The following is a 27945-nucleotide window of genomic DNA, read 5'->3' as shown; positions in this document are numbered from 1 at the left end:
TGCCTGGTGAGGATTTATAAACAATGGCCTTCCTGGCTGGAAGGAATCCAGCCCTGTTAGTAGCATTTTCAGTCATTCTTTCTCTGTGCAATGAATGAAGAATGAAAAATGCAGCTATTCACAGAAGCAGTTTTGTGAGATAGTAATGGCTCAAGTACTAATGTAACAGAATTTGTCACACGCTATGCTCTGTGCATTGTTATTTTCCATGGGGTTTGCTTGTCTTCATGTTTTCCAAGCGCAGAATTATATATAGGGCTCAACAGAGCTCTAGAAATGTACAGATAAAATGGGTGCACGACTATAGCACAGAACAATTGAGCTGGATAAATATGCAAACATTCCTCATAAAAATCCAGTGAAGAGATTAGCTGCACAAATACACAAAAGTTCATGAAAGGTGGCCTGGCACTACGGATTCTTCTTTTACTTATTTAATCTGCTTAAGTTTATTCCATATAATTGTAACCAACAATATAGTAAAAACACTAACTTCGTTCATGTAATAGTAGCAACTTCATGAGTGCAATTATAACAGAATAAGACCTTGGAACAAGCTGAGTGGATAAAACATGAGAAAATTAATTTTCATTAAAAAAAAAAAAATAGTTTTGCCCAGTTTTCCTTCAGAGCTCTTAAATTGATGGCCCTCATGCAGGTCTGTGGGTAAGGAGAAAGAAATTATCACCTGAAATAGACAGGTAAGGATGGAAGTAACCCTTGGTGGCTCAGGTCACCCCGGTCTGGGGACATTCTTTGATGTATCTTTGTCTCAGTTTCCAGCCAGCTAACTGGGCTTATGTCTTTCTTTCTCCCAGCCTGCTTTTGTGTTCAGACCATGATGCCATTGGGGCAGTACATTAGCTTGCTGTAGACCTCTGGGTCTGCAGGACTTTGGTAGGATTTGGCAGGACTTCCAGTCTCAAAAGTACAGCACATAGATGCTTACATGCCCAAGAATCACACCACTGAAGAACATCAGAATAATGAGCAAGTGGACTAGGCAGTTCTGGAGTGCTCAGTTCTCCTATATTCAACTTCTACACTAATATTCATGAATTGTGATTAGCATGATTAGATGTGAATAATTAGATGAACTGCGTCTTAGAAGTACTTAATCATGTTTTAATGACTATAAAAGAATAATCAGCTCACTTACAGTTATCTTTATCATGGATATGTACATTGAATAACATGAGTCCCATGCAGGATGTCCTAACTTCCAGTAACTTCTGGAACCCAGCTACCCCTGGAATGTAGGAAAACTTGCAACCCAGTACAAAAATCTCAAGTTATTCAATGTCTTTTCAAAATATTTTTTTACATTAATGAGTCACAAACTCATAGTCTTCTCTTTGAAGCTTGTAATGAGCTCAATACTCTACAAATTTATAGCTTAAGTATGTCAGTTTCCACTCCTCCTGTGTAGACACACTCCTTGAGATGGAAAGAACCTTATTCTGCCACACTTTTGCAGAAAAGAAAGGTCACTCTGTGCTGTAATGCTGATGTGATACAGGAGTGGAAAGCTGTTGGGGTTTCCCACACTGCAGTACACCTGGGACATAGGATGACAGCTTCCATCTGGAACAATTCCTATCTCCCACCTTCCTGCAAACTGACTATTTTCTCCACCAGATTGGATACATACAAAATTCTCTGAGGTTAATTTTTGCTCCAAAGGAAAGTCCTTCCAGAGCCAACCCAGGGAGTTAAACTTCTACAGAGGCCAAATCAAAATGTCTAATGGCTGTCCCTTTGGAATCTCTAAATTACCCTTGTCCAGACCGTCCATGGTTAGAGTATCCTCATTTCTCACTAACATTTTCTTAGGAGAACAAACTTTAATTCACAGCACTAAGAATAAAATCTGGAAATTTCCAAAGCAAATAATAACTAGGTAGTCCCAGGTAAAGCTAAGCTTCCATAGGACATCTGGCTCCCCAAAATTAGCTATTTAATGTTCTTACGGAATTTGGGAGAGCAGTCTATCTTTATTTTCTATCTTTATATGAAAATGGCAAATCACCCAAAGCTATATCACAGAAAGCCTTCAAAAGGCCATAATGATTGCAGAATTTCTATACAACACTTTAAGATATATGCTATTACATCAATATTCATTGCAAAGCTGGAGACATGGTGCTTTGGTATCCTTTCCGTTTCTACAAGTGTTACCATGACTGTAAGGAATATTGGACTTCATAGTCTATACATAATACCATGCATAAATAACATCAAAGCTGGAAAGGGCATCCATGGGATAAATTTTGGCTTGACAGGATAACAGCAAAGTTCTTTTCAGATAATCCTGTCCAATAATAATAAATCTTCACATAAAGTTAATACGAGGCCTTTTCTTGTCCTTCCCTTCGTCTTTTCTAGAAGCAACAAAATATCAAGTTCTAGCTCTCCTAACACTTTCTGAGCTAAAAGGAGTTCTAACATAAATGCTTCACTCTTTTTCATACTCTATTTTTATTTGCATTTGTATTTTTGTATTTCAGAATAGTTTAGAAGTAGTCCTCCGCATCACAGCTTCACCCAAAGCTGTTTACATAAAAAGAAAAAAAAGCACAATTTTTAGTCAATTCATTACTCAGAAAATTTGCATCAGGATCATAAAAATACATGCCATTATCCCACTAAACACCTCTCGTTCCTAGATGCTCAAGTCATACTGGAGAGCACTAAAATCTTACAGCCTTGTTTAAAATACAGCTTCACTACCCTTTCTATTTAATCTTCAGAGATTCAAATATGTTATTCAAAATCCAATCACCATCTGAATGACTACCAAAGACAAAGTATTCTTTAAAATTTTCCAAACCTTCTAACAGATCAACATTAGGTGGCAAATTCTCGTTTGTTTTTGTTTTTTTTTTTTTCCAAAAGATTCAACTACACTACTAAAACAGGTGCTTTGAAATAAATTATGGGAACTCTTAATGCTCATGGAAAGAAATGCTTATTTGATTGTCAGTAGATTTTTAAACACACTTACTGACTTCCTGCTGAACACATCACACAACCCTCATATACTTGTGATGGGTCTCCACTTCTTTTGTTTGGTGTAACATCGTTCATGTGCAAGCACATCTGGCTCTGTATTTCTTCAAGAGCCTGCTTAGATGTCTCCATGTGCAAGATTAGAGACTTAAATTCAGTCTTGCAACTCCTTGCAGTTTCAGTGCCAAATCTGCCTGGCTGCCTTGGAGCATAGGAAAGCCAAAACCACTACTGGTTCTGTCTGGTCATAGCTGTAGCCTCATCTGTGTGGAAAACACATTAAAAAATAATAATAATAATCTGTAAAAAGCAAAACTTGAGTGATTTTTTTCCCCCCAGGATAGATATTACTCAGTATTATCATCTCCAGTGTCTACTAAAAATAAAGATTAAATTTTGCTATGCTTTGCTAGATACTTGATATTAGTATATTTCTCAGATTAAACCAGAAGTCTTTGTAAGTACAGGGGAAACCTTGGTGCAACATACATCCTTAGATTTTCAGCAAAGCCAAAACAACTGAAAACTGAAAATTTTCAAAGAATGATAAAATTTGTGAGGTTTTTGAAAATTTTTTACAGTTTTAAGAGAGAAAAAAATATTTTTTCAGCCAAAAAAAAAAAAAGAAAAGCAGGGATCAACTTTGAAGAGGTCCTTAACTACCACTAAGAAATTAGTTAAAACAGTCATTTTCCTGTTTCATGCTGAGTCTTATTTATAGCCCAGGCCTTGATAAGAAATACCAAAGTTCTTCCACTTTTGTCCACTTTTGCTACCAATTGTGTTTATGTGTGTGGTCACTGTTGATACACTCCAAGGCAGGCATTGCACATATCCTGATGGACTAGAAAATAAGGAAGGTATCATGAGGACCCCAGAGGACCCCAGGGACAGCAGAGCAAGAATTGTGGCCGTGGGGAGAAGGGCTGAAGAGTTTCTATGTAGATTCTCAGTGGTGGAAACATAACCAGTGCAGCTGCCAAACTACAGCAGCCCACACAAGCACATACTAAATGGATCCCACTCTTTCCATTCTACTGCAAACAATTATTTGTTTTCTCTTTATCTGTATTTTTATCTCCACCCTAGCACTCATTCAGTTCTTTATAGAAAGACAATCCTTGGATAGGATTCAGATTGAAGCTTTCCTTTTTTTTTTTCTTTTTTTTTTTTTTTTCTAGACAAAGCCTTTTTACAATTGTGCAGGCATTACACAAGATCACTTTTTTCTACATTTTCACTCAAGTCAAATCTCTTTTTCTTGTATAATTAGGCATTATAAATAATTCATCTCGTATAATATCTGAACTTCAGACAAAGTCTGAGAGTATAACTCTCCAGCACCCAAAAAAGGGAGCAGGATGCTACCATCACTAGTGGAAAATCAGACCACAATTGGATTTTAAATGCTTATGCCAGATTAATTAAAATTTGTGGGATTTACTTATCCCCATCAGTGACATCATTTTTTACCTTCTTTATTTTTTAAATCCCATAGGGCTGGATTTTTTTCCATGGTAATTAGTCTCTGAAAATCCAAATCAGTTATAGAAACCCCCATTACACTACACACTGTGGCCACACCAAGGGGAAAGAGCCAAACTTGCCCCAGCAAGCTCAGTTAACAAGGAGAAAGAATAGCATACAAAAGAGTAGATGAGGCTAGGAGTAAGTACCAAAATGCCAAGTAACGCTCCTACAGCTCTGCTTTTCTCTGTATTACCATTAAGATCAAGTGAGCTGCTCCTGAAAAGGCACACACATAACACATTCACCAAACTGCACTGCGACAGTGACCACCATTTGATAATCTTTGGTAGTGATAAAAGACAAGGGTGGGTTACCATGCATTGATACTGCATATGTACCATCACCTTTACTTGCTTTTGCTCCAGGCCATACAGTTTGAGGTAAACAAAATTCTCTCCTGTCCAATTTCTGTCCTTTCATCTTGGAAGAGTTTCACATTGAGGAGTAACTGGTAAATAATTCTTTCAGCTTGGAAATTTTGTGGAAATTGGATACTTGGTGGAAGTCTTGTACCGTACACACCCACTCATTTTCTTGTTTTCTCTGCAGCTGAGTGGCTTTAGATAAATAATCAGCACTTGTCTGAAACTACTGAGTAAGATGGTCAGTCAGATAAAAGCAGGTAAACAGAGATTAACCATTTTAAATCTGGATGATTTGAAGTTTGCACATTTTCACTGCTGAAACGGTTTTACCCTGCTGGGCAACTAAACCGTACCACAACCACTCTCTCACTCCCTCTCCTCAGCGGAAAAAGGGGGAAAAAAAATGGAAAGGGCTCAAGAGACTCAGCAGTTGTCGTCTCGGGCAACACAGACTCAGCATAGGGAGATTAATGTAATTTATTGCCTATCACTAGCAGACTAGAGCAGTGAGAAATTAAAAGCAAAGTAAAAACACCTTCCCCCCACCCACCTTCCCCTATCTCCTCCCCCCAAGTAGCACAGGGGAACAGGAAATGGGGGCTGTGGTCAGTCCCTAACGCTTCATCTCCGCCGCTCCTTCACGGTCCCTCTCTGCCCCTGCTCCACGTGGGGTCCCTCCCACGGGATGCCGTCCTTCCCCAACTGAGCCTGCGGGGGCTGCCCACAGGCAGCAGCTCTTCAAGAACTGCTCCCACATGGCTCCGTACCACGGGGTCCATCCCCCGGGAGCAAACTGCTCCAGCACGGGTCCCCCACGGGCGGCAGCTCCCCCCAGACCCCCTGCTCCTGCGTGGGCTCCTCTCCACGGGCTGCAGCTCCGGCCCGGGGCCTGCTCCTGCGGGGGCTCTCCATGGGCCGCAGCCTCCTCCAGGCCACATCCACCTGCTCCACCGGGGGCTCCTCCACGGGCTGCAGCGTGGAGATCTGCTCCGTGTGGGACCCGTGGGCTGCAGGGGGACAGCCTGCTCCACCAGGGGCCTCTCCACAGGCCGCAGGGGAACTGCTGCTGCGTGCCTGGAGCACCTCCTGCCCTCCTGCTGCACCCACCTTGCGGGCTGCAGGGCTGCTTCTCTCACATTTTCTCGCTCCCAGCTGCTGTTGTGCAGCAGGTTTGTTTGTTTGTTTGTTTTTCTTTCTTCAATCCACTCTCCCAGAGGCCCAACCAGCATCACTCACGGCTCGTCTCCAGGAAGCAGTGGGTCCCTTTCAGATCTGGCTGGAGCTAGCTCTGATCAGACATGGGGCAACCTCTGGGCTCTGCTCATGGAGGCCCCCCCTGCAGCCCAGCCTGCTACCAAAACCTTACTACGTAAACCCAATACAACTGCCCACCTCTGAATAGTGTGAAACTGAGTTTACTCCATCATATGTGATTACATTCCTGGTTTGGGTGTTCAGTATGGAATGATACAGTAAACATCCATATTGAGTTTACTTTATCTTGCTGCCCTTTCTCTATCTGATGGTAGCAAAGGAGACAAAATTGTCTAAAATATGTCATTATGACAAAGATAATGTCCCAGCAATAAGTCCTTTTTTCTGGTCGTATAGCCTGTTGCATGTTACAATGACAGCAGGAAAGAAAAGCAAGAGAAGAACCCAAAACCCACCTCTGTGCCCTATTTGACCCCCTACTGTGGGGCTGCTGTCGGGTAGCTTGGAATGCAACACTAGCCCAACAGCCAAAGTATAAGTGAAGGGTAGCACTCAGCAACTACATTTTTTGAAACACCATTGTTATTTTTGTTTGTTTGTTTTTTGTTTGTTTGTTTGTTTGAAGGCAGGAAACCATATGTTTTTCTATTACATGAAATACAGCAGTTTGCTTTTTTTTTTTTTTTAATACCATTTTCTTCTAATGGCTTTGCACATGTATAAACTAGGTTATTCATGTGCTTCTGAGAATATCCCTGTGCTTTTTTAAGTTATCTGTTTATTAAATGGCATGGGAATGTCTCAGAAGTATTGAAGTTCAAAAGACAGATTAGAAAAAGCACGTTTCTTAAACTGAGTTTTCAGTTCATTGTGAATTCCATAGCTATAAGATACTTTTAATAATTTCACTTAAAAGACATTTTGAGGAAATCAGAATTATTTTGTTGTTAAAAACACCTCATTCATTTTCTCCAACTAGGTGACAGCATGTCTCTTCATGTAGTTATTATATTAAGGCCACATGTAGTTATTATATTAAGGCCACAAGAAACTGTTGGATATGCAGAAAATAACAACTTACCTTTTAAAAAAGCCCTTTTCCCCAGAAAATCATCTAGTCCTGAAGGTAACATGAGATGAAGAATCCACCATTTCTTATGGCAGATTGACCCCAACAGTCATCAACAGTATAAATATATGTCTGCCAGTGAAGATTCTTACAGAGCACAGGTAGAAACTTTTTCCCCACAAGGATGTCATTGGAACAGGTTGCCCAGGGTAGTTGTGCTCTCTGTCCTTCGAGATTTTCAAGACCTGACAAGATAAAACCCCCAGCAAGCTGGTCAGAGCTCAGAGGTGACCTTGCTTTGAGAAGAAATTTGAATTAGTGACCTTCTGAGGTCCCTTCCAGCCTAAATTATCATGCAATCTTTCAACACTATAATCCTAAAATTAATTTGCCTGTCTCCAAGTTCCAGGCACTAGTCTTAATTGGGCCCTTCTGAGCTGCCAGGCTTAGCTCTGCTGAATTATCTCTGCTGGCACTCTCAGTCCCTTGCCCCCAAGGAACTAGAAAGCAAGGTGCAACAGAGCTTTTAGTTTCCCTGCTCTGAGGCTTGAGGATCTGGCAAACCCATAACCAAGGAGTTTTCTACTCCTGGCTCTGCAGCTGAGATCTCCAGGCTCCTAAAATTCCTGTTGCTGAGCCTTCAGAAAAGCTCTAACCTGCATCAGCCCAGATTCTAAGATGTTGTCCTTTCTTTGTTCCCCACCAGGCACACTACCAGAAATCCTTTTGACAAAAAAAAAAAAAAAAAAAGACAATTTCCAGCTATCCCTGTACTCAACTGCAATGAACTAATTTCAAAAATATTTGATTATATTGTTTTGTTATTAAAGATGATATCAAAGCTAAATAAGTCACAGAATTAAGAATAAGGGACTCTTCAGGACATGATAGGAAATCATGCCAACCCATGAAGTGCTTTCTTGTTATAGTAGAAATGGTAAGTTTTTAAGTCAAAATGGCATAATTATTTCCATGGAATTACTAACAGGGAGTACAATTATATAAATTTCAGGTCCTTTAGTTAAGGATTACAACAGAATTCAAAACAAGGGTGGTTTTTTATTTTTTATTTTGTTTTATTAGGAAGCTAGAAAATGATAATAGGAAAAGGGGAGAATATGAAGAAAAGTTAGCATATTTTCTTTTTTATGTAGCAGACATTCTTTACTGCTTTGGGGCTATTAGTCTAAGTAAATTTAAATAAATGTTTAACAATATTTTTAAGAAGACAAGAAGGCTGAGAAAAGGTAAATAAGTCTAGACAAAAAGTCTGTTCAATGTCATTATTCATGCTGTCTGTGAAGTATATGACTTGCAGTGACCAAGCTCTTTAATCATTTGAGCATGATACAGATCTTCATTTGAATGAAAAAACTCAGTCGTTTGAATATTGGGGTGTATAATAATTACTTTCATAATGGAGGGGTTTTTCAATGTGTTGAGATTAGTTTGAAAAGAGAAATTGTTTCAGTTCACATTTTTTATGTAGTTTTCCTTTAGTCTTGGAATAAGATATTCAAGATATCTCCCAACAGTCAGAAAGCTTCACTCAAGAAATGTGAAAAAAAAAATGTGATTTTACTGAAAGTACATACTGTAGTTAATACTTAGCACTACTTCATTTATTGCTCTGTTAATTTCTGCAGTTTCTGCTGACAATTCAATAAAGCATTCCATGCAGCTATTGCAAGGCACAGATTTTCAGTATTAGGTTTTACATTCCAGTCATGGAGAAACAAGTAGAAACTGCTCTATTATCCAGGATGAGATCAGAAGTGCCATAGAAACAGGACACACATAGATTTGCCAGAAAATATGTTTTTTACTGGATCAAAAAGTGATCAGGAAAACCCCTAAGTTAATGTAAGCATGAATCAGAATTAATTCACTTCCTAATTCCCACACCATTTCAGTGATTTGACCCATCATTAAAAAAAAAAAAAAAGCATTGTCATTATTTTGGAAGCTTTGTCACCCCCATCAATGATATTTTAGCCTCAAGATCATAGTTCTGATGTCACCCCTGTGCTTACCTGACATATATATCTTCTTTCAATAAGCAGTGAGTTTTTCCTAAGTCAGAATGACATCTCTTCTTCTTCCTGTTCTTCACTTGTAGGTTTACAACATGCAAAAGACAAGAAAAAGATTTGAGGGAAAAGAGATGGAATATGACTATTATCTAGGGGCAAGATTCTGACCTTAGTCTTTCACCGTCTCTTCAAATGCTTTGCAGGATACAGCAGACAAACTGGATTTCATATAGGAAATGCTAATCATTGTCAAACCAGACAAAAAATATAACCATTTTTGCTTTCAGTCTGTGAGTTACCATGGATATCCCTGGAAATCTTTGTGCTTCGCAGTGCTATAATACTATGCCATTGACACCACAATTCAATTAGGAAATGATATCAGAAGAAAAAGTAGGTACCTTGGGCATGCCTTTTAACCACTAAACCCTACACCATCTCCTCCCCACCAAATAAAATAAAATAAAATAAAATAAAATAAAATAAAATAAATAAAATAAAATAAAATAAAATAAAATAAAATAAAATAAAATAAAATAAAATAAAATAAAATAAAATAAAATAAAATAATAGCTTGCCCCTAATATGGTAAAAAGATCAATATTGTAAACAAGAAAATAATCTTCACTGTGTAGCGAATCAGAACACAGTTTGGTCACGTTAATTCCTAAAGGGTTGGACTTCTAGATAAGATATAAAACAAACAAAAAAGACAGTGGTTAAACCAGGAACAAGAATGATATGTTTCATTTCTCCTTCCTTTATATTTCTAAATGGCAACTTTAGCATTTCCTCTTTTTCTAGAACTGAAGGCTACAGCATCTTGAATTCTTTTTGCTCCGTCTCCTGATGAGAGAAGTACCTTGGTTATCAGAATTTTCAGTGTTTCTTTGAAATCCTGCTTTTTCAGTCTGTTCCATCAGTATTGTTAAGACAGGAGAGATGGTTTTGTCAGCAATCTTAGCTAAAAAAAGAGACAGAAGAAACAAAAAAAAAAAGGTTTATTCACAGAGCTTTGCCATTAATCAGACTCTTGAAGAAAACAAACAAACAAACAATAAAACAGTAATCATTGTGCTCTAGTGGATTTACACCTGAGGCTAGTAGAGTATTACACATGGCAAAGTACATACACAAGGCAAGGTGACAGGTAGGAGGCAACATCCTCCCTAGATTATATGGAGTCCGGCTGTGGCATTCAGATTTTATAATTTTTGCAAAGTGGGTAGTAAGTGCTGATCTGGAACAGGTCCTCTTAATCAGCTATGACTGCTTTATCTGAAAATCTGTACAAGGCTCCACAGTTATGGTCACAAGAACCATCAAAGACCTCAGACCCAATTTTTACCTCCCCTGACTACCAATACTATCTTGAAAGGGACAAACAATGGTCACAGAGACCTGGAAGCAAGACTAAGAGCACAGCAGATGTCCCGGAACACAGCTAAATAATGGACAGCTTCATCATCAATTCCAACGCCCTGCCGTGGTTGGGAGTTTCCAGTTCAGACCACAGGATTCCAGACTTCTGAGCAAAAAGTGAGGAACTGAAAACTCACCTATCAAGTGGCTACTAAGTTAAGCAAGACTTAAAGAGAAAATTTCTGTATGATATATTTTGAGGTCCTCTGGATGAAACTAAACAATATTCACAGGGTATGAGAGAGATGAAAGATGTTCCAGAAAATCTGAAAGATGTTCCAGACTATAGCTTCAGACAGGGGAAATCAAAGCTGTGCAGTGCAAAAGTGTAAAAGATTTTGAACTTGAAACTCAGCATAGGGTTTCTGTGAGCATAAAAACAATTAAATAAATAAAAAATAAAAAATGCCCAAATCAGGTTTAAGAATTGATATTCAAGAAAATGTGGTCCAAACAGGAGAGACTGGTTAGCACAAGTAATGAGAAGTTAAATCTGTGAGGGAATTAAGATGGTGGAGGTCACTGTTTCCAAAACTCAGACCAATGATTCAGTGAGTTAGCACCCCTGATGAACAAACTTCTTTAGTAGGTGATTCTGCTCTTCTCTGTGTCTCCAAGTGCTCTGGTAGTGTGGTGATCAGTGCAAAGGCCGCATGGCTACTCAGCTGTTGTGCTGTGCTCAGTCTTCCCCTCCTTCAAATTGGGAACAAGGCAGAGGATGAGGCAGTGCCAAGATGGTCTATTTTCATGGATTCAGGATTGCCAGAGGGAACACAGCAGAGTAATGTCTCTCAGTGATCTTATGCAGCCCTTTTTTTCCCAAAAATATTGTGTAGTGATGACTCCAGCAAAAATGAAGTCTACAGCAAGTCAAACCATTCACAGTACAAGATCTAGCTACATGATCTCATACTTCTCATCTTTCTTACAACCAGTACGGAAACACCTTTCTTGCCTGACTGCAAGAACTAAGTTCAGTCTCCTTGAATTTACACCATATGAACTCCCTGAAACCAGTGTGCTTTCTGAGTCATCATACGCTCTAATTGGGCTCAACCAAAAGGCAGTAGACAGGCAGAGCTAGACTTATTCATTACTCAGATTTGAGGAATGTCTGAATTAAAGCAACCAATAAAATGCTTAACTCTAATGACTGTTATTTACTCTCCTCACTCTCTCCAACCATGGGAGCAGGAATAAAATCTGAATACTAATTCTCAGCTTACATGAATCATGCGTTCTTACAATATTCAGACTCTTTTTTTTCTCTACCTGTCTCTTTGGCATGGTAGTGCAAAAACAGCTGTTTGGAAAGGAAGGGGAAGACAGGGAGTTGAAAATAATGGATGGAAAGCCTTACTTTTCAAATCCAAAGATTTCATTTTCCCTACTCACAAGTTGAACCCTGAAAACTTTATTCACCCTGAATGGTCTTAAGTAGCCATAGCTATTTCAGTGAGTCTTCAAGAAGAAACCCCTGTGTCAGCTTAGGTTTCTGAAACTGGCCCAGCATGGAAAATTCTTGTGTGGAAACTAAGTCAGTAGGCTGGATCTCATCACGTATCAATAAGCCTGGCAATTCATTTATGTTTTTATAGATGTTTCCCAGTTGTGTCATACATACCATTTAAACATTGATTTAGAGTTTCAACTCAAAATTAAGTCCATGGATACAAAGCAAGATCTTCATCTAGATGGTTTTTATTTTCAGTATGGATTTTGAAGATGCCAAACTGTTTGTCCAGAAAGCACAGATTTAGGAAAAACACATTATTTACATACTACCATTATTTAAAATGGTGTGGTCTAAATTTAATATGTATATATATATATTTCAGTTGCTTAATCATAACAGAGGGTCATATGCACTACCTAGGAATCACCCTTAGAACTACCAGACAGAAAAACTTTGTTTATGTATCTTTAACAAGTTTATTTTAAGTCCATTCTTGGATTGCAAGAGCTAGAGATATTAAGTATAGATGATGGACTTTTACATATGTTTCAATAACAATTTCATTTTAGTCATTTAAGCTATATCTATACTTGCAGTTAAGGTTGATCTTATGGCCACAAGCCTCCTATGTTTTAAATCCCGGACTTGTGCCCAAACACACATTTATTTCAACATTAGAATTTTCACTGAGTTCCAAAGAATGCAATACATTTCTGCCACTTACCTCTTACTCAGCATTTTTGAAGGATATCTTAAGTTTACTCATTAAGTATGTGGCCTTAGCAGAAAATTTCATCCAGAGGCAAACATACAGTTCTACATTTTTATCTTTCAGATTTGTCACTTTCATTTTTCCACCCAATTATTAGAAAGAAAATACATCACTCTCATTTTTCTTAATAAAGGATTTGTCAATATTTGGCCAAATTTGTATAAAATCTCACTCCTTTTACTAAAGTATTTTTGGAATAATTTTCCATTTTCAGTTGTAAAACAACTTTATTCCTACTAGACCTAATCAGTTTCTCAAGATGATTACAATGTTTGTTCAGACAGGGAAATTTTGAGTGTTCTGTCTGCATCTACACTTCCAAAAGTATAGTGTATATTGCACGTACACTACATTTTTAGTTCTGCATTAACTTATTTCTCTGAACTTATTGTGAGAAAATCAAAATCAAGGCAGATCTCACAGGTCTGTGAGATGGATTGTGAGAAGTAATAGCTATTTGATCTTAGAATTTTTCACTTTTACCCTTCCCACAAGATTTCTTTCTTATATGATATTATAAGAACCCTCCAACCCTCCAACCAAAAATAAAACCCAAGGACATAAGAGATCAAGATCTTTAGCTTTATAGGGAAAGTGCTTAGAGTCATTGTGGGTAACTGATGTCTGCCAGATGCATATAGAAGTCTGCAAAAAGGCAAGGAAACAATGTAGGAGGCAGGCACTGCAGTGAAAATAGGGAAAGAGCAGTGAGATGTGAGGCAGACAACTCCACCACTTTGTGATCCCCATCTCCCATTTCAGAAAAAGTACTGACATTGTTCAGAAAGGTTTTCTACCTACAGACAAGGACGTAAGTTTTTGTCAGTGTCAGATAGGTTTGCAATTTCTTCCTATTCAATAAAATAAAGTAGATAAAACAGTGGCAATGTTGGGTAATAACCCAGATCGGTGAGCAATTCTGGTGTATCATATCACAAAAACAAAGAGTTAGAGATCGAATATCACATCATCAAATATCACAGAATATCTACAGCTATTCTGAAGCAAAATTTGCAGTGGCATGACTCAAGGTAGATAATTTTTTGGCAAAATATTCTGGCTAAATTTGTTTGGTGCACATCTATGCCAGCCAAGAGAAAGAAAACACTTCAACCAGCAGATCAAATATTACCTTAGAACAAATACAGACATGCACTAGGGAAAGAAAAATAAATAAATAGATAAATTAATTAATTAATTAAAGAGAGAGAGAAAAAAAATAGTCTTTTATGCAACAGGTAAATCTTTAAGGTTTTACTGAGTGTGTAGGACCAAAAGAACGTCAGCCAGTTGACAAAACATGGTGCAACAGCTAAAATTTCTCTTACTATCATGCTAAAAGAAACCTAGTACTTATGGTTTTAATCAGTGAGGAAACTATAATTATTGGATTATCAGAACTAAAACTAGAAAATATTAAACATTTTTAACAAAGACATATTATAGATATATTTCTAGTCCCAAATAGGATAAAGTGTAATAACACCCCCAAAGGGAAAGGGGCCAGATTGTTTTGTCATTGTTTGGAATCTTAAAACTGAAAAGCAACACTGCTGTGATAAACCATATCCACCAAGGGGGGGAAAAAGAAATCCAGAGCACCATCATGATGGGAAAAGAAGAAAGAAATCATAGATTATATCAGAAAAACACAGAAGTTACCTTCACTTTGTGTTGTGTAACTTCTGTTCTGCTCCTCACTTCCTATCAATAAGACCGTTATCTGCTTTATATTCTTCATATATCATCTTTATTAATACATTCTTTTTAAAGTAAGCAGTAATTACTGATTAGTCATGTTTGCATAAGATCTCTTGAGTGAATCTCTTGCATGTTAATTTCTCTTTCTTCATAATTGCCGTGATTTATAAAAATTTTGATTACCTGCTTCTTGTACATTTTTTTCCTCACAATTAGAAATTTACCTTAATGCAAAACTTGTCTCAACCATAATGTGACAATATGCCCCACCCTACCTTAAGTAACCATGAGAGACAACAAATATGATTTCTTTAGTTAAAACGATTTATAGATGTGGATATATAGATATTCTTCACCTGGAAGTTGTCATAACATTGCACATTAGTCTGGCAATTCTGAGATATCAGAGTAACAATCTTTCAACTATGTCAAAACCAAACCGTTAACTGAACCTTAATTAAGAACTAGCTAAAAATTTCCATTTACTTTTGGAATTTTTGAAATGTTATCAAATTAAAAATTCAGCACTTGTTCAAATATTTATATTCTATTTAAAGCATATTTATAAAAAGTATAAAATTTAAAAGAAAACTCTTCATTAAGAGTTTACGGAAAATTTTGTTTCTGAAATTCAGCATGTTCATTTTAGATGTATATTTTAATAGGGTATTTTAGGGTTCTTCTAAACCATTCTAACAAAACAAATTAAAACTTGGTTTTAAAAGTGCGTATGTTTAAAGGGCAAAGGAAAAGAAAATTCAGATTAATTTTTCAGATTAAACAGATACTGTTTAACTCCGGAAGAAAAATTGTCTCTCTAAATATTTTAAAGACCTAGTGAAAGCAGAAACCCAAATGCAAAAACATTCTGAAGTCCTAAATAATACTCAGAACAAAATAACTAACTTCTTGCTTATGTTAGCTTGTTGGAATGCAAAGTCAGTAAGTCTTCCTCCAAGAGTAAATTGTCATTTATGGAGCAAAATTTGATGATTAAACCTATATATTAAACAACAGCCTAAGCTATCATTTCATTACAGTTCACCTAAAAAAAAAAAATCAAGTTTGTCAGCATTCCAGTACAAGAGCTCCATAGAGAAAATAAGCAAGGCACTGAATGATGTGGCACCTCCACACATGACAGCGTTTAAACAGACAAGTTCATGAAGTTCAATTTTTGATTTTTTTTTAAACAGACAAGTTCAACAGAAAAAGAAACACATGAAGCTTTACTACATTAAAATATCATGTCATATTGAATTTAACAGTGGAGCAGTGGAAGATATATTTAATATTACTGTATAGTTTATAACAGTTTTAAAATTGGACTGTTTCAAAGGATGAGTTAATGCAAAGTTATTATCTATCTTCAAGAGGAAGAAAGTGCACTTACTTTTCAAAAATTATTTCCTCAAGACAGAGCTCTGAGGTGATTTAGGTGCACACAGTCCTTTAGTAAGATTCACTTCTAAATCTGCAAAGGAGTTTGAAAATCTTCCCTCAACATTTAGCAAACAGAATTTGAACAACCTTTCTTACTTCATTCTTCTCTAGGTCAGATTTTTTAACCTCTGCAGTCACCTCCTTGCCTTACAAGGGCTTCGAAATGAGAGCAGCCAGATTCCACTCTCTGGCCACATGTGTAGTCAGCCAAGAAAATCTTCAGGTCTAAGAGTCCAAGAAACAAGGCCCTTCTCTGTATTGTCCTCCCACATTTAAAAATAAATAAATAAATAATTAAAAAATTTGTTCTCTGCTGTCTGTAGAGACCAACTCACAATTTCAAACTCCACATTGTCCTTTCTCAACCTTTCCCTGCCTCTTTGCTACTCTTGTCTTCTGAGCAAGTCTGTAGGAAGAACAAGATGTGAATGACATTTTAATTGCTGTCTCTCACTATAAAATTTCACAGGGGAAGCAGCAGAAATGATAGTGACTGCGACAAACTAATAAGGGCCAGGACACAAGCTGCTGGCAGTTCAGCTGGGGGATCTGTGAAAAATCTGTTTTATTCTGATACCATCGGCAATAAGAGATTACTTTTCCTTTAGCTCTGCCTAGAAATAGCCTAAGACTTCCTGCTGCCAAATCTTTAAGCTACAGTGTGAAAAAAAATCATATAGCTAGTGAGCCAACTTCTCTCCTAAGGCAAATGGCACACATTAACCTCAATGAGGTTTTGCCTGTGAGAATTAAAGTTGTGTTTTTGCAGAGGAAAATTCCACTAGCCTCGCATATTCGAAAATGATTGTGCAGGCATAGCAGTGGCATAACAGTGGTGGGAATGTTAAGTAGATAAGGGACAGAGAAGATCCCACTGTTCCAAAATAAGGAGGATGGCTAAGGAAAACAAGACAAGCAGTTGCGGAATCAGCAAAATCAAAAAATCACAGGCCCCTCCAGTCACGAGACAAGAAAAAAAAAAGGGGGGGGGGGGGGGGGGAAATGGAGAAATTAAAGGTTGGTCAAATAAAAGTGTACATATATGATATAGTAACAAGCATCAAGTAGGTTGTAAACCTGTAGTACTCAGCCAATGAGGAAACAAGGGAGGAATCACACGTTGGGTAATAGGGGATATAAGGTTGATACACTTCTGGTGCGCGCTTCTGCTTGCAGGACTCCTGCCATTGCAATCACTAATAAAAATGCTGCTTCACTGAGATCCTCTCCTGAGCCTGTGGCTGCAAATCGTTTCTCACATGCAGAGCTAGACTAACAGAGAGGGAAATGCAGGTTCTCCTACCAAATTCTTAGAAACTCCATGGTATGGCTGATGCACACACCCTCGAAAGGCCTGTGGCCTCCAAGGATTTTATAACTTTATCCTCCAAGGTTCAAATCACCCCCATCCCCAAATCTGGTAAACATTCATTAAAATGAGTGTGGAGAGTGACAGTATATCCTCCAGGATTTACTGCTCTTCTTGATTCCGGCAACATGTTTACCTTCCTTAAAAGAGGTTATGGCTTTTTGGCTTTAATATTTCACCTCCTTTAGAGGAGATGAAGCAAAGCTTCCCTTCATTTTGCTTTATTTTGTCACATCTTTGATCATTTTATATTTTGTGATTAAACAAAATGATTGCAACAGTCTTAACATTTGACATATCTTCTCAGGAGTTTGAATTTTTTTCCATGTATTGATTTTTATTAACAGCTGTCCTCCAACCATCATCTCCCTCCACAGTCTTAACTACTTAGATAATAAGACTCAGCAAGGCAATTTCTTGGAAATATTTAGGATCCACTGTACTTTATTACAATTCGAGGAGCAGTTCTGTGTGACAAATCTGTAAAATTTTTTTGCGATTAAATTTCCTTTTTCACTACTAACCATATTTTATGTTTACTATAATCACTATTGAAGATCTTTGTTAAAAATACAAATAATTGCTTACAATTTTTACACTGAGTATTTATACATCTCTTGAGTCATACTGGAGTTGTTCTCAATGCCTTCCTGAGGAACTGTAAGAAGAGCTATATAGTGGTGGGTCATGACATGACTGAACAGGCATGACTGTTTCAAATGATGGAGACAACAGAAAACAAAACAAAACAAAACAAACAAGCAAACAAAAGGGAAAAAAAAAGGAGAGAAAAAAAAAAAAAGACCCTCCTTTAAAGGGGGAAACTCTAGGAGGTAATGAAACTCCCCAAACGACAAAAGTTTCCAATGTCTTGTTATCATATTCTACATTTTTTCTCTGTGATTGATTACTTGAAGTACAGCACATTGAAAGTGCTGGTTGTGTCCAAAATCACTGGTGGTAATTCATTCTGACCCAGCCATAAATAACATCTGTATGCAGAAGAGTGGAGAAAACAGAGAAAAGTGGGGGGAGGCCCTGCTGCAGCTGCAGCTGCCGTGGTGCCAGCACTGGGAGAAGAGGGACTGGGTGGGGAAGGTGAGGAGGAGCCCCACATTTAGGACTGCGGGGAGCCATGCAGTGCCAGGAGAGGTCAAGAGGGCAGCAGGGCTCAGACTGGTTTCAGTCCCCATCTCCCTGTGTACCTAGCAGAGCCACTGGCCCAGGTCCACCTGCTAGACACATCAGCCTGCATCTCCCCAGCAAAAACCTCTTGGTGGCCATCCAGCCAACACACCCCGCAAGCCTTCTTGCCTCTGATGGGCAGGTAGGTGCCTCAGAGGGGCCAGTGGTCATGGCTGTGCATTGCAGAGGTGAGCCTGCTGTGTTGTGGGTAAACGTGGTGGCAGAAGACAGTGAAAGAAGCTGTGTCTCCCACAAGAGGACAAGGTTTGTAAAGCTCAGACAAAAAGAAGTTGAAAACATGTTGGGGAATGCTGCGAGATGAAAAAAAAAAGAAAGGCAAAACTTTGCCTTTTGGAGGGGAACTAAGTCCCAGCATAAAAATCCTCATACTCTCAAACTACCATCTGGACCTGTCAAAAATCTCCTAGTTGCCATACAAGAAAGCATAAAAATAGGCCCAAGGCAAAAAAAAAAAAAATAAAAAAATAAAAAACTCAAAATCACAGTCCACAAGAACAGATGTTCCACAACAAAGTCTGCAAGTCTTGACAAAGAAATGTTGGAAGATGATGCAAGAATTGGAATGAATTATCAGCTTTGCAAGAGACTGCAGATGCCATTTCAACATGCAGAGAAAAGACAATAAGACTGATGAAGTCTCCCTAAGGTCAGAGACTAATGGACAAGAGATGAAATTGGAAATAACAGAGGAATATGCCAATGTGCTGAAAGTAAATGAAGCATGTATTCATTTAACATGTCCAAGCCAGCATAGCACAAGGACCAGTCATTTCAACACCAAAAGATCAGTGAAAAACATCAGGTCTTAAGAAGTGTGACTCATTAAAATGCCATAGAAAAAGAAAGCACCCTGTAATTGTCTTAGGCTGGATGACAAGGTCTTGTTTCCATCAAAGACAAGATCCAGAGAAGTGTAGTGGACCAACCAGACTAGGAAAGAGCTTGAAGATGTCTCAAAGAAGGCTTCAAAGGTCTCACAGGAATAGACCTGGAAAGGCCCTGTCTATGCCCCTAAGAAAGCATCCCGCAGCCTAAAACCACAAGGAAAGCTGCAAAGATTCCTGCTTTCATAAGCAGAAACACAGTATGGAAGGAAAGAGGAGGGAGATTTACACTCTGTTAACTGAATTGCTATCACATTTTTTGCATTAGCACATATCCTTCATTGACAAAAGTAAAAATAAAATTAAATTCTAATAAAATACAATAAATACAATAAAAACATAAGGTTGGGCCTCTAAGTACTCTGATTTATACCTGCTAGTTACTTTAGGTAGCCCCAAAAGTTTAATGCTTATAGTATCTCCCCTGTTCTCCATGAACATTCAGGCTAATCAGATGGTATGGCAAAGGTGGTTCCAAAACCATTTCAAAGGAAGGCATCCACTACCTGAGAACATCAGCAGGACTGAACAAGTCAAAACCAGAGGAAGAGGACCAACTACTTTCTGGCTCCTGACTGAGCTCAGATTTGATTTAAATGTCAAATTGTTCAGACCATTCAGAAAGGTGGTTCAGAAATGTTCAGAGGTATTATTCTAGGCCTTTGAGACAAAATGTGCAGTGCCCTTGGAACTTGCTCAGCCCAGGAAGTCAAGAAGCAGCTGAGCAGTGTCATCACACATTTTGGACACAAGCACCTAAATTCCGCCTAGTCACTTACTGGAATTAGGTCTGATCAAATACACAGAAAGGGAACATTTTCAGCTTTCAACAAAGACAGAAATGCTGGGACAGATGATCAATGTCCATGCTTTTTCCATGCCTGATACATCAGCTTGGGTCTGATGAGTGGGTTAAGAAAACAATAGATCATACTTGTTTTCATTCAGCACCTCCTTTGGGAAACACTGTCTGCATCTCAAATGAATAGCAAATGCAGTCTGTGGAAATTCCTCTGCCCTGTATCTATTTCCCTGCTGTTCAGACCAGGGACCTGACAGAAACAAAGCTTTGGAAGGTGGAAAGGAAAATGTTGACTTTCCTGTCCTCAATTTCGTCCAAGGTCAGCCCAAAGCTGGAAGTGCACCCAGACCTAAGATCTTGAAAGGTCTCCTACATCCAAGTGTTTTGACAGTTACTGTCTGTGTCTCAGACTATGGTCTGAGTTGGTTCAACTCCAGGTGTTTCACCAAAAACCACAAGTTTTCTCTGTATTTATATTCTAAACAGCCCAATGTGCTAAAGTTTACATAGATGACATTTTGATCTGACTATGTATTTATATAGCAAAAAGCATGACAGATGGCTCCAAACAACTTAGGAAAAAGCTCAGGCTGATGGTTTAATGCTAAATAAACAAAACAAGAAGTTAAGTTTATACAGGTGAAAGAGGAGAGGAAAAGTTAATGAATGAAGATGTGCAGAGAGGGGCTGCTTGTCCCAAGAGCACTGGAAGGAAAAAAGTTTCCCTGGAATGGTGAAGTACCTCAGGAAAATGCATCTAATCAGGCTGCCTCAGTCAACAGCCTGCAAGGGCTACAGGAAGAAAACATCCTAAGAGCATGGGAAGTCACAGCCAAATACCTGAGACACGTTACAGACTCGAACAAGAGATGAACATCAAGATACACAGAAAAGAAGGAACCGCTTGAGGCAGGCGTGTAGAGACCTTGTATGTTTATTATGGGAAGCAGAGCCACAAGCAAGGCTCAGGATGACAGTAACAAGTCGCACAGCTTATAGGCTGGAGCTGGCTCGTGTCCTGCTGCTCCGGAACCTGAACACACTGCATCCTGCAGCATCCTGCAGTACTTCGGTACCTTAGGTACACTTAGGTACTGCAGGCAGTGCCAGCACTGCTTTTTAAACAGAACAGCCCTAAAGTGCATAACAGTGTGACACTGGTAAAATATTATCTTCATTTTAAACATGGACTGTAGATGTCACTGTGCTATAGGAAGACATGCATTAGCAGTAATTACCCAATGCAGTACTATTAGGACAGCAGTGTATACAGTCCATCCATCTGAATTTCCAGACTGCAGAGGGGCACTCTTCATTCCTCCCATGGAAAGCGGGCTGCTGCCCAGCTGAGCCTGCAAAAGCAGCAGAGCCAGCAGGAGAGCAAACCAGACAGAGGCAGACTTCAGACACACTGCAGGGGCTGGGAGCCCGCCTTTCCTTTTGGCAGTTATGCAGTGATGCTGCTGTTTAGTATCTAAAGCTCTCAACTAAAACAGGTTGTTGCTGGGGATTTAATTAATAGATATACTATAAACAGTGCACTCTACTGGATGCCTCAAAGAACTTACTGTCCAAGCAGCCTGATTTCCCCTAACTCTGACACCAAGCAGATCAGGAAAGAAAAGATGGATTTGTGTCCCGGAGCACAGATCTAGCATGAGTCTCCCCTGCAGTCAGATTGATCCGTAATGGCAGCTCAAAGCTTTCATACATGCACATTCTATGCATACAGCATCCCACAAGATTTCCAGTCTGTCTTGGAGCTTCCTGCAGCACTGTAATTGCTCTCAGTAGGCTGTCCCAGATCTGCCTACAGGGCCTACAGAACTCCAGAGTTGGGTATCCAGGGAGGGCACGCACAGGAATTCCTCAAGCCAGCATCGCTGTGTGCCCACTTGGTATATCTCTGGCATTGCTAGAAGCTGTGGGACAGTTTGCAGCCTTGAAACCTCTACTCATCACTGACACATGCTACTGCTGCACTCTTGTCTCCTGGATGGAACAGGGTGACGAGCTTGTGCTTGAATAATTTGTCATGTAGCTTTTGCCCCATGAATTTCTGGTGCTGGCACACAAACCCCATTTTCCTCTGGAACCCTGCTGTGCTGGGAAAACACAGTGTGGTAAAACTTCCCTCATCACAAATCTTTTTAATGTTCTTCTCTTCTCCCACATCTGTGTAGAAAACAGATGCCTTATTCCTTGCTGTTCTTAGTGTCATGCAGGACATCCAGGGCAACATCTCTAACAGCTGGGATGCTGCTGCTGTTTTTCAATTCCCAATAACAGCTGGGTTCAGCTGAGCCTGTCTGTATTTACTTCACAACAGGAAAGCACAGATGCCAGGAAGGCCAGTGGACTTTAGCTGGACATGTTGGGTGGCAGAGCTGTGAGGTGTATGCTGCAATGCATTCCTTGGGTAGAAGGTCCCAGGGCTGAAATATGGAAGAGGGAAAAAGGTAGAATGGAGTAATGGTAGTTGATGTTGGACTTGATTTCCATTGGGAAGTGGTTCAGCTGAATGTGTTCAAGCACCGTATGATGATACTTGGGCATTGCGAGTCCAGTTCTTCTCTTGTGGATGTTGATTTGGAAAAATGCATCTTAATTTTGCTTTGTACTTGTGTGACAAGACAACAAGAACTAGGGGGGTCAAGATCTTATTTGTCCTAAATCAACATTGTCAGTTTTAACCTATATTGGTTTTCACCTACTTTCTGCCCTGTGCCAGCCCAACAGCAGCAGCCCAAAACACAGCAGGAAACACACAACAGAAGCAGAATAAGCCAGTCCTGCTAACCTGCTCTAGGTACTCAGCCTGATTTAATCTAGCAGTATGTCTGTGTTAGTGTGCTACAGCCACTCCTGTGGCTGTATGTAGTGGTAGTGCAAACAAAAGGCATTAGTATTATAGGTTTGGTATCAACCTGCTTTTATGGACACTGTGTTTGGTGTTTTAGTCAAATATGGAGACCTGTAGGCATTTTTAATGTAGATTTGGTATGAGGATATTGGGAAAGCAGTAAAAAGAGACTTTTCTATTGAAATAGAGCTTTCAGGACTTTTTTTTGGACAACTCTACCAGTATATTTTTACCCATTTCTTAATGGCACTGCATCAGCTGATGGTAATCTTGAATAGTTCATTAACAGTTTTCTGTCCTGCTGTTGACCTGTCATAATGTAATTGTAGTGTTGCATGTGTGGTCTCCAAAGGATCCCACTGTGGAGGGAAAAAAACAGAAGTGTCACCCATCCATCTTGATAGTAATTGTGAGCAGAAGGCTGCACAGAGTCACACAGTCTGGGTTTGTTTCCTCTGACTCACGGCTGCCTCTGGGAACTCTGAGCAAAGGCAGCTGCTGAGCAGTCTTTTAAGCTGCTTGGTTGCAGGTTGATGATAATTGCTATCAGAGAGCCAAGGGATACAGAGCTTTTATGCAGAGTTCATATACAATATGTTTAGTGGCCCAAGGGGGATATTTCTGCCCAGTGATTTTCTCTGCACATCTGCTCACTTACCTCCTCTTTGCATTCTTTTTTGCATACCTATTGCTGTTGCCAAGTCTTATTTCTCCTGGAAAAAAAAAAAAAAAAAAAAAGGGAATTGGAAATCTCAAGAATGCTGCAGAACCAGATCACTCTTTGATGCTGTGTCATTCAAGGAGAGAGGAAAAAGAAAAATAAAATCTGTATTTCCTCTCTTTGTTCGTTTATTTGTTTGTTTGTTCAGTAATACCTGTAAGAGTCAAAGGTAAAGCAAGTTCTGATCCCAGATTCAGCAGTACTATGAAGACAGATAGCTCTGTACTGATAACAGTGTTAGGTGGGCTAGGGCTATTACCTCTCTTTGGAAGCCTGCCATGGTGTCAGGCACCCCTCCATCCTTCTGAGACAGAACAGAGAAATTAGGGGTCATTCTTCTAATACAAGACCTGCTTCTTCAACCCTGGTGAGACATTTGCTAGGAAACACCTATGCTAACTAAAACACAAAGGGGTGGCAGGAGGGAGAACCCCTGACACTGTCTTTTTCATTTCTCATATTATTACAAAGTTAATTCAATTTCCTTAATTAAATTTTTACTGACAAATTTTGCATTAAATATTATGGATATAAAAGATGAAGATATGCTACCCATGCAGCTCTAATCTTGGCTTCATTTTTAAGAGAAAATTTATCTCCGTGACACTGCAATTGCTGTAAACTTTAATTGAGATATACCAAAGTACTGCCTGTTGGTCACATGTTGCCATTATACAATAACCTTTTACTCCGCCACAGGGATGTTTTAACTATGTTGACTAAAACAATACAGATTACAAGCTAAAATTCAAAGGCACTTCACACAAGTATTTCAATGAAAGGGCATAAAATAAGATGCCCTTGGCTCCATGAGTATTGCATTTTCTTCTGCATGCTTAAAGGCACAGGAAAATTCAGCCCCAGAAAACTCCACCACAGAAGAGTGTTTCAGCATGCTCAGAAATACAAGATGTGGCATTAGCAGTCTTAATTGCACACACAGATGAGTACCAGAGCACAGCACACAGCAAAGCCAGTGTTTCCACCCAGGATATGTCAAATGGCATGTGAGAGTTAACCCAGGATATGTTAACTGGCATGTGAGAGTGAGTTTGCATCAAGTCACCACAGGGCACCTCAATTCACAACTGAGGCAAATGAGATGGGATTTGCAGGAGTTTTTCTAGTTTCAGCTAGTGGTGGGAAGGGAATCCAAGGAGTTCTCAGCTTCCCACTGCGTCATTGGCAAAACAGACCCAAAAAGGCCTTGGATCATCCCTGAAAACACCGCCTTGGACATGCAGAGAGCAGAACAAGGGTTTGTCAGAACCTCTGAGGAAAGAGTTTGGTTCCTCTGGTTTGAGCCTCTGGGTTTGCCAGGTCAGTCCCAAGCATCCTCCAACTCCATGATGTCAGGTAAAATGAGACAGAAGCTATGGCTATGACATGGTATCTAAAGCATAACGACAGACCAGAAGAGATTAAGTCATATAAAGAGAATGCCTCACTCAGTTATAACATCACTCAGATGTTAGACACAAAAGAAGTTACCATATTAAATATACATTCTTGTGAGTTGAAGGACATTGATTTGGGTCCAACCACAGGCAGCTGACCCTAGAGATGGGTCTCCTTTAAATCAACATTTCGATGACCTTTGCTGAGCTACAGTACCACAGAAGGCTGTACACATTCTTCTGACTAGCATTGCAAATGGCTAAACAATTTTAATGTTGACTTTCCCTCTAGTAAAGCAGTCAGTTTTAGATCCAAAAAAATAAACTTGACCTTTTCTTTCACACACTGGTAAGTAAAGAGATGATCTCCAGAGGGCTTCTTCCTAGCACTTGTGTTTTTAAGCCCTGTCATGTGTAAGACTTTGTTGCAGGCTTAAAGAAATTAAAGGGTGATGTGTGCTGTCTTCCATCAATCCCTAGTAGTATTGCCAAGAAACTCAGAAATTCGTTTTTCAATCTGGAGCCTGAAAAATTAAATACTAAATTTCCATACTGACCTGCACTGTAACTGCCTCATATTAGAAAGGGAACACATAAAAAATAACATCCAGCTGCCAGTGCCTTACATTTGCCTCCAGAAACCCTAAATCTCCAAAGTCATATTTGGTGACAATTTGTTTTTAAATATTTATCTATTTGGAGTGCAAGTCTATCAGTTGTATCATCTCACAGTATGATCAAGGCTGCTCAAGCTGAATCACATTACATTTAAGTGATGTAGGTAATGCACAAAGCTTCACCAAAGGGTGCAGCAGTATTAGCTCATTGCAAGATCATTCAGCTTCAGTATAGATTTTATAATTGTGCATCACAACATGAAACTAATGGTTATTACTGCTGGTGTGACAACAGAAAATTTTAATAGGAAAACCACAGCCTCTGGATACCTGTAGAATAACAAATCCCAATAACAAATCAATGACAAGTTATTTAAAAAGCCAGTAAGGTTCATCAATGGTTAGACATAGCTGTGTTCTTCTGTTACACACTGTAAGGTCTATACCCATAAAATCCTGAAAGCCTTTGTCTCCCAGGACTAGAATGACTTTGGTCTGTAACTAGAAGAGGACACGAGTTCTGGCAGCTTGCATGTCATGGTGATCACAGTGCTTTCCCTGGGACAGACAAGGTCTGGATGCAGCCAGGGGACAACCTGGGTACCTCTGCATGTGGCAGTTCAAAAGAGCTGTCCCCTGGGGCAGCAAGTGAGGTCAAATCAGCAAACCTGTCTTGCATTCACCTAGTAAGCAGACTGGAAATGAGGTATCACATGCTGCCTCTTCAGATGCTCTCTTTTACTTGAAAGCAGGAACATTTATTTCCAAAACTAAGCAGATTTCACTCATAAAAGTATACAGGGTACTGCTGCTGCTTCTATTTATTCAAGAATTCAAAAATTAGAGTGTCCAGCTAAGACACATGAGACATCATTCAATTTTCTTCTCCCTTTTGGAGCCTACTCTGTACCACTTCCATAGAGGCTGCTAATCTTGCAAGCTTAGATATGTAGGTTGCCATCACTTTAAAAAAAAAAAAACATGGACAGGCTAAGGGCTGACTGCTTGGAGCCAGCAGGAGCAGGCAGTACCAATCACTGGTGCTGTCGGTCTGTCAGCTGAGCACTGCCTCTGGAAAGAAAACAGTTCACAGGAAAATCATGAAAATCGTGTTGCTTCAGAGAAAGTTTTCCGTTAAAAATCTATTTTTCTTTTAAGCAAATATAAACTCTTCATGACCTTCACAACTCATTGTCAGTTGGATAACTAGCAGATAATCCGCAACTTAGCTGAGCAGAAATTGCCTATGTTATGGCTGTATATTGGTAACCAGACATTGTAGAGAGGTAATTAGCAAGGTTACTTGACTTGATGGATGTGTAACTACCACAACTGATGTTTGAACTGGGAACCTTTTCCTTTGTCATGCTTAACAAAAGCATCAGTGGCTGAAGACCACTTTGGCTTTCCAAAGATGGTGCAGAAATAGTCCTCCTCCAAGACTTTGTCATTGCAGTCTCATTTTCCATTTAAGAGCACACTGTAGGTTTAGAAATTGAAGTGCATTTTCCATTGTCTTGTACTTACCTCTGCAAGATTTTCTCAAATCCCAGCCATGCTTTTCCAGAAATGAGTGATGTGGATTCTGTATTTCTGCATTGCACAATAAGGTTTCAGGCATCACGTTCTGAAGGGTAGTGATCTCAGCTGGCATGAGTTTAGCCTTTTCCCTGGACACATGAGAGAAAAAGCCAGCATCAGTGACCAAGATTTTGAGTGATGCTCACCAAACTAAGCTCCCACAGACACCTCAGTAAATCCCTTTGAAAGTGTGGCATGGGCAAAGTGTCTCTTCAACAAATCCTGCTTGCCATCACCTGGAAGCACATACTAAACATCGCTAACAAATATGTCTTATATGACAAGACCTCCATTTGGTAAGAGGAAAGTTAATACATGAGACAAAGGTCAAACGTTTAAAATCCAACTTGGTCAGAGTGAGACTCCTTCTATTCTGGTATCTGGTATCTGAGATGTCAGCTTAAGAAACGCTTATTAAAAACAAAGCAATTACACAATGTTTCTTTCATGATAACACCTCCCTTTCTAGTAGTTTCGAGTTCAGAAAAAG

The 27945-nt window shown here is 39.2% G+C and overlaps 1 protein-coding gene across 1 annotated transcript in view; it reads right to left on the bottom strand.

The window, feature by feature from the left end:
* Positions 1 to 22001: 22001 nt before the first annotated feature.
* Positions 22002 to 27945, bottom strand: part of LOC308187654 (uncharacterized protein) — a 54624-nt gene continuing 48680 nt past the window's right edge. The window contains exons 3-6 of the mRNA XM_080575829.1: positions 27402 to 27544; positions 23798 to 23852; positions 23373 to 23498; positions 22002 to 22711 (exon numbers count right to left, since the gene is read on the bottom strand). Of these exons, the coding sequence (XP_080431955.1) occupies positions 22597 to 22711; positions 23373 to 23498; positions 23798 to 23852; positions 27402 to 27528 (423 nt within the window). The 5' untranslated portion in view covers positions 27529 to 27544 and the 3' untranslated portion in view covers positions 22002 to 22596. The remainder of the gene's footprint in view (positions 22712 to 23372; positions 23499 to 23797; positions 23853 to 27401; positions 27545 to 27945) is intronic.

The sequence above is a fragment of the Anser brachyrhynchus genome (genome assembly GCF_964034855.1).
Source record: "Anser brachyrhynchus genome assembly, chromosome: 1".
NCBI lineage: Eukaryota > Metazoa > Chordata > Aves > Anseriformes > Anatidae > Anser > Anser brachyrhynchus.
This window is presented reverse-complemented; position numbering and strand designations above follow the sequence as displayed.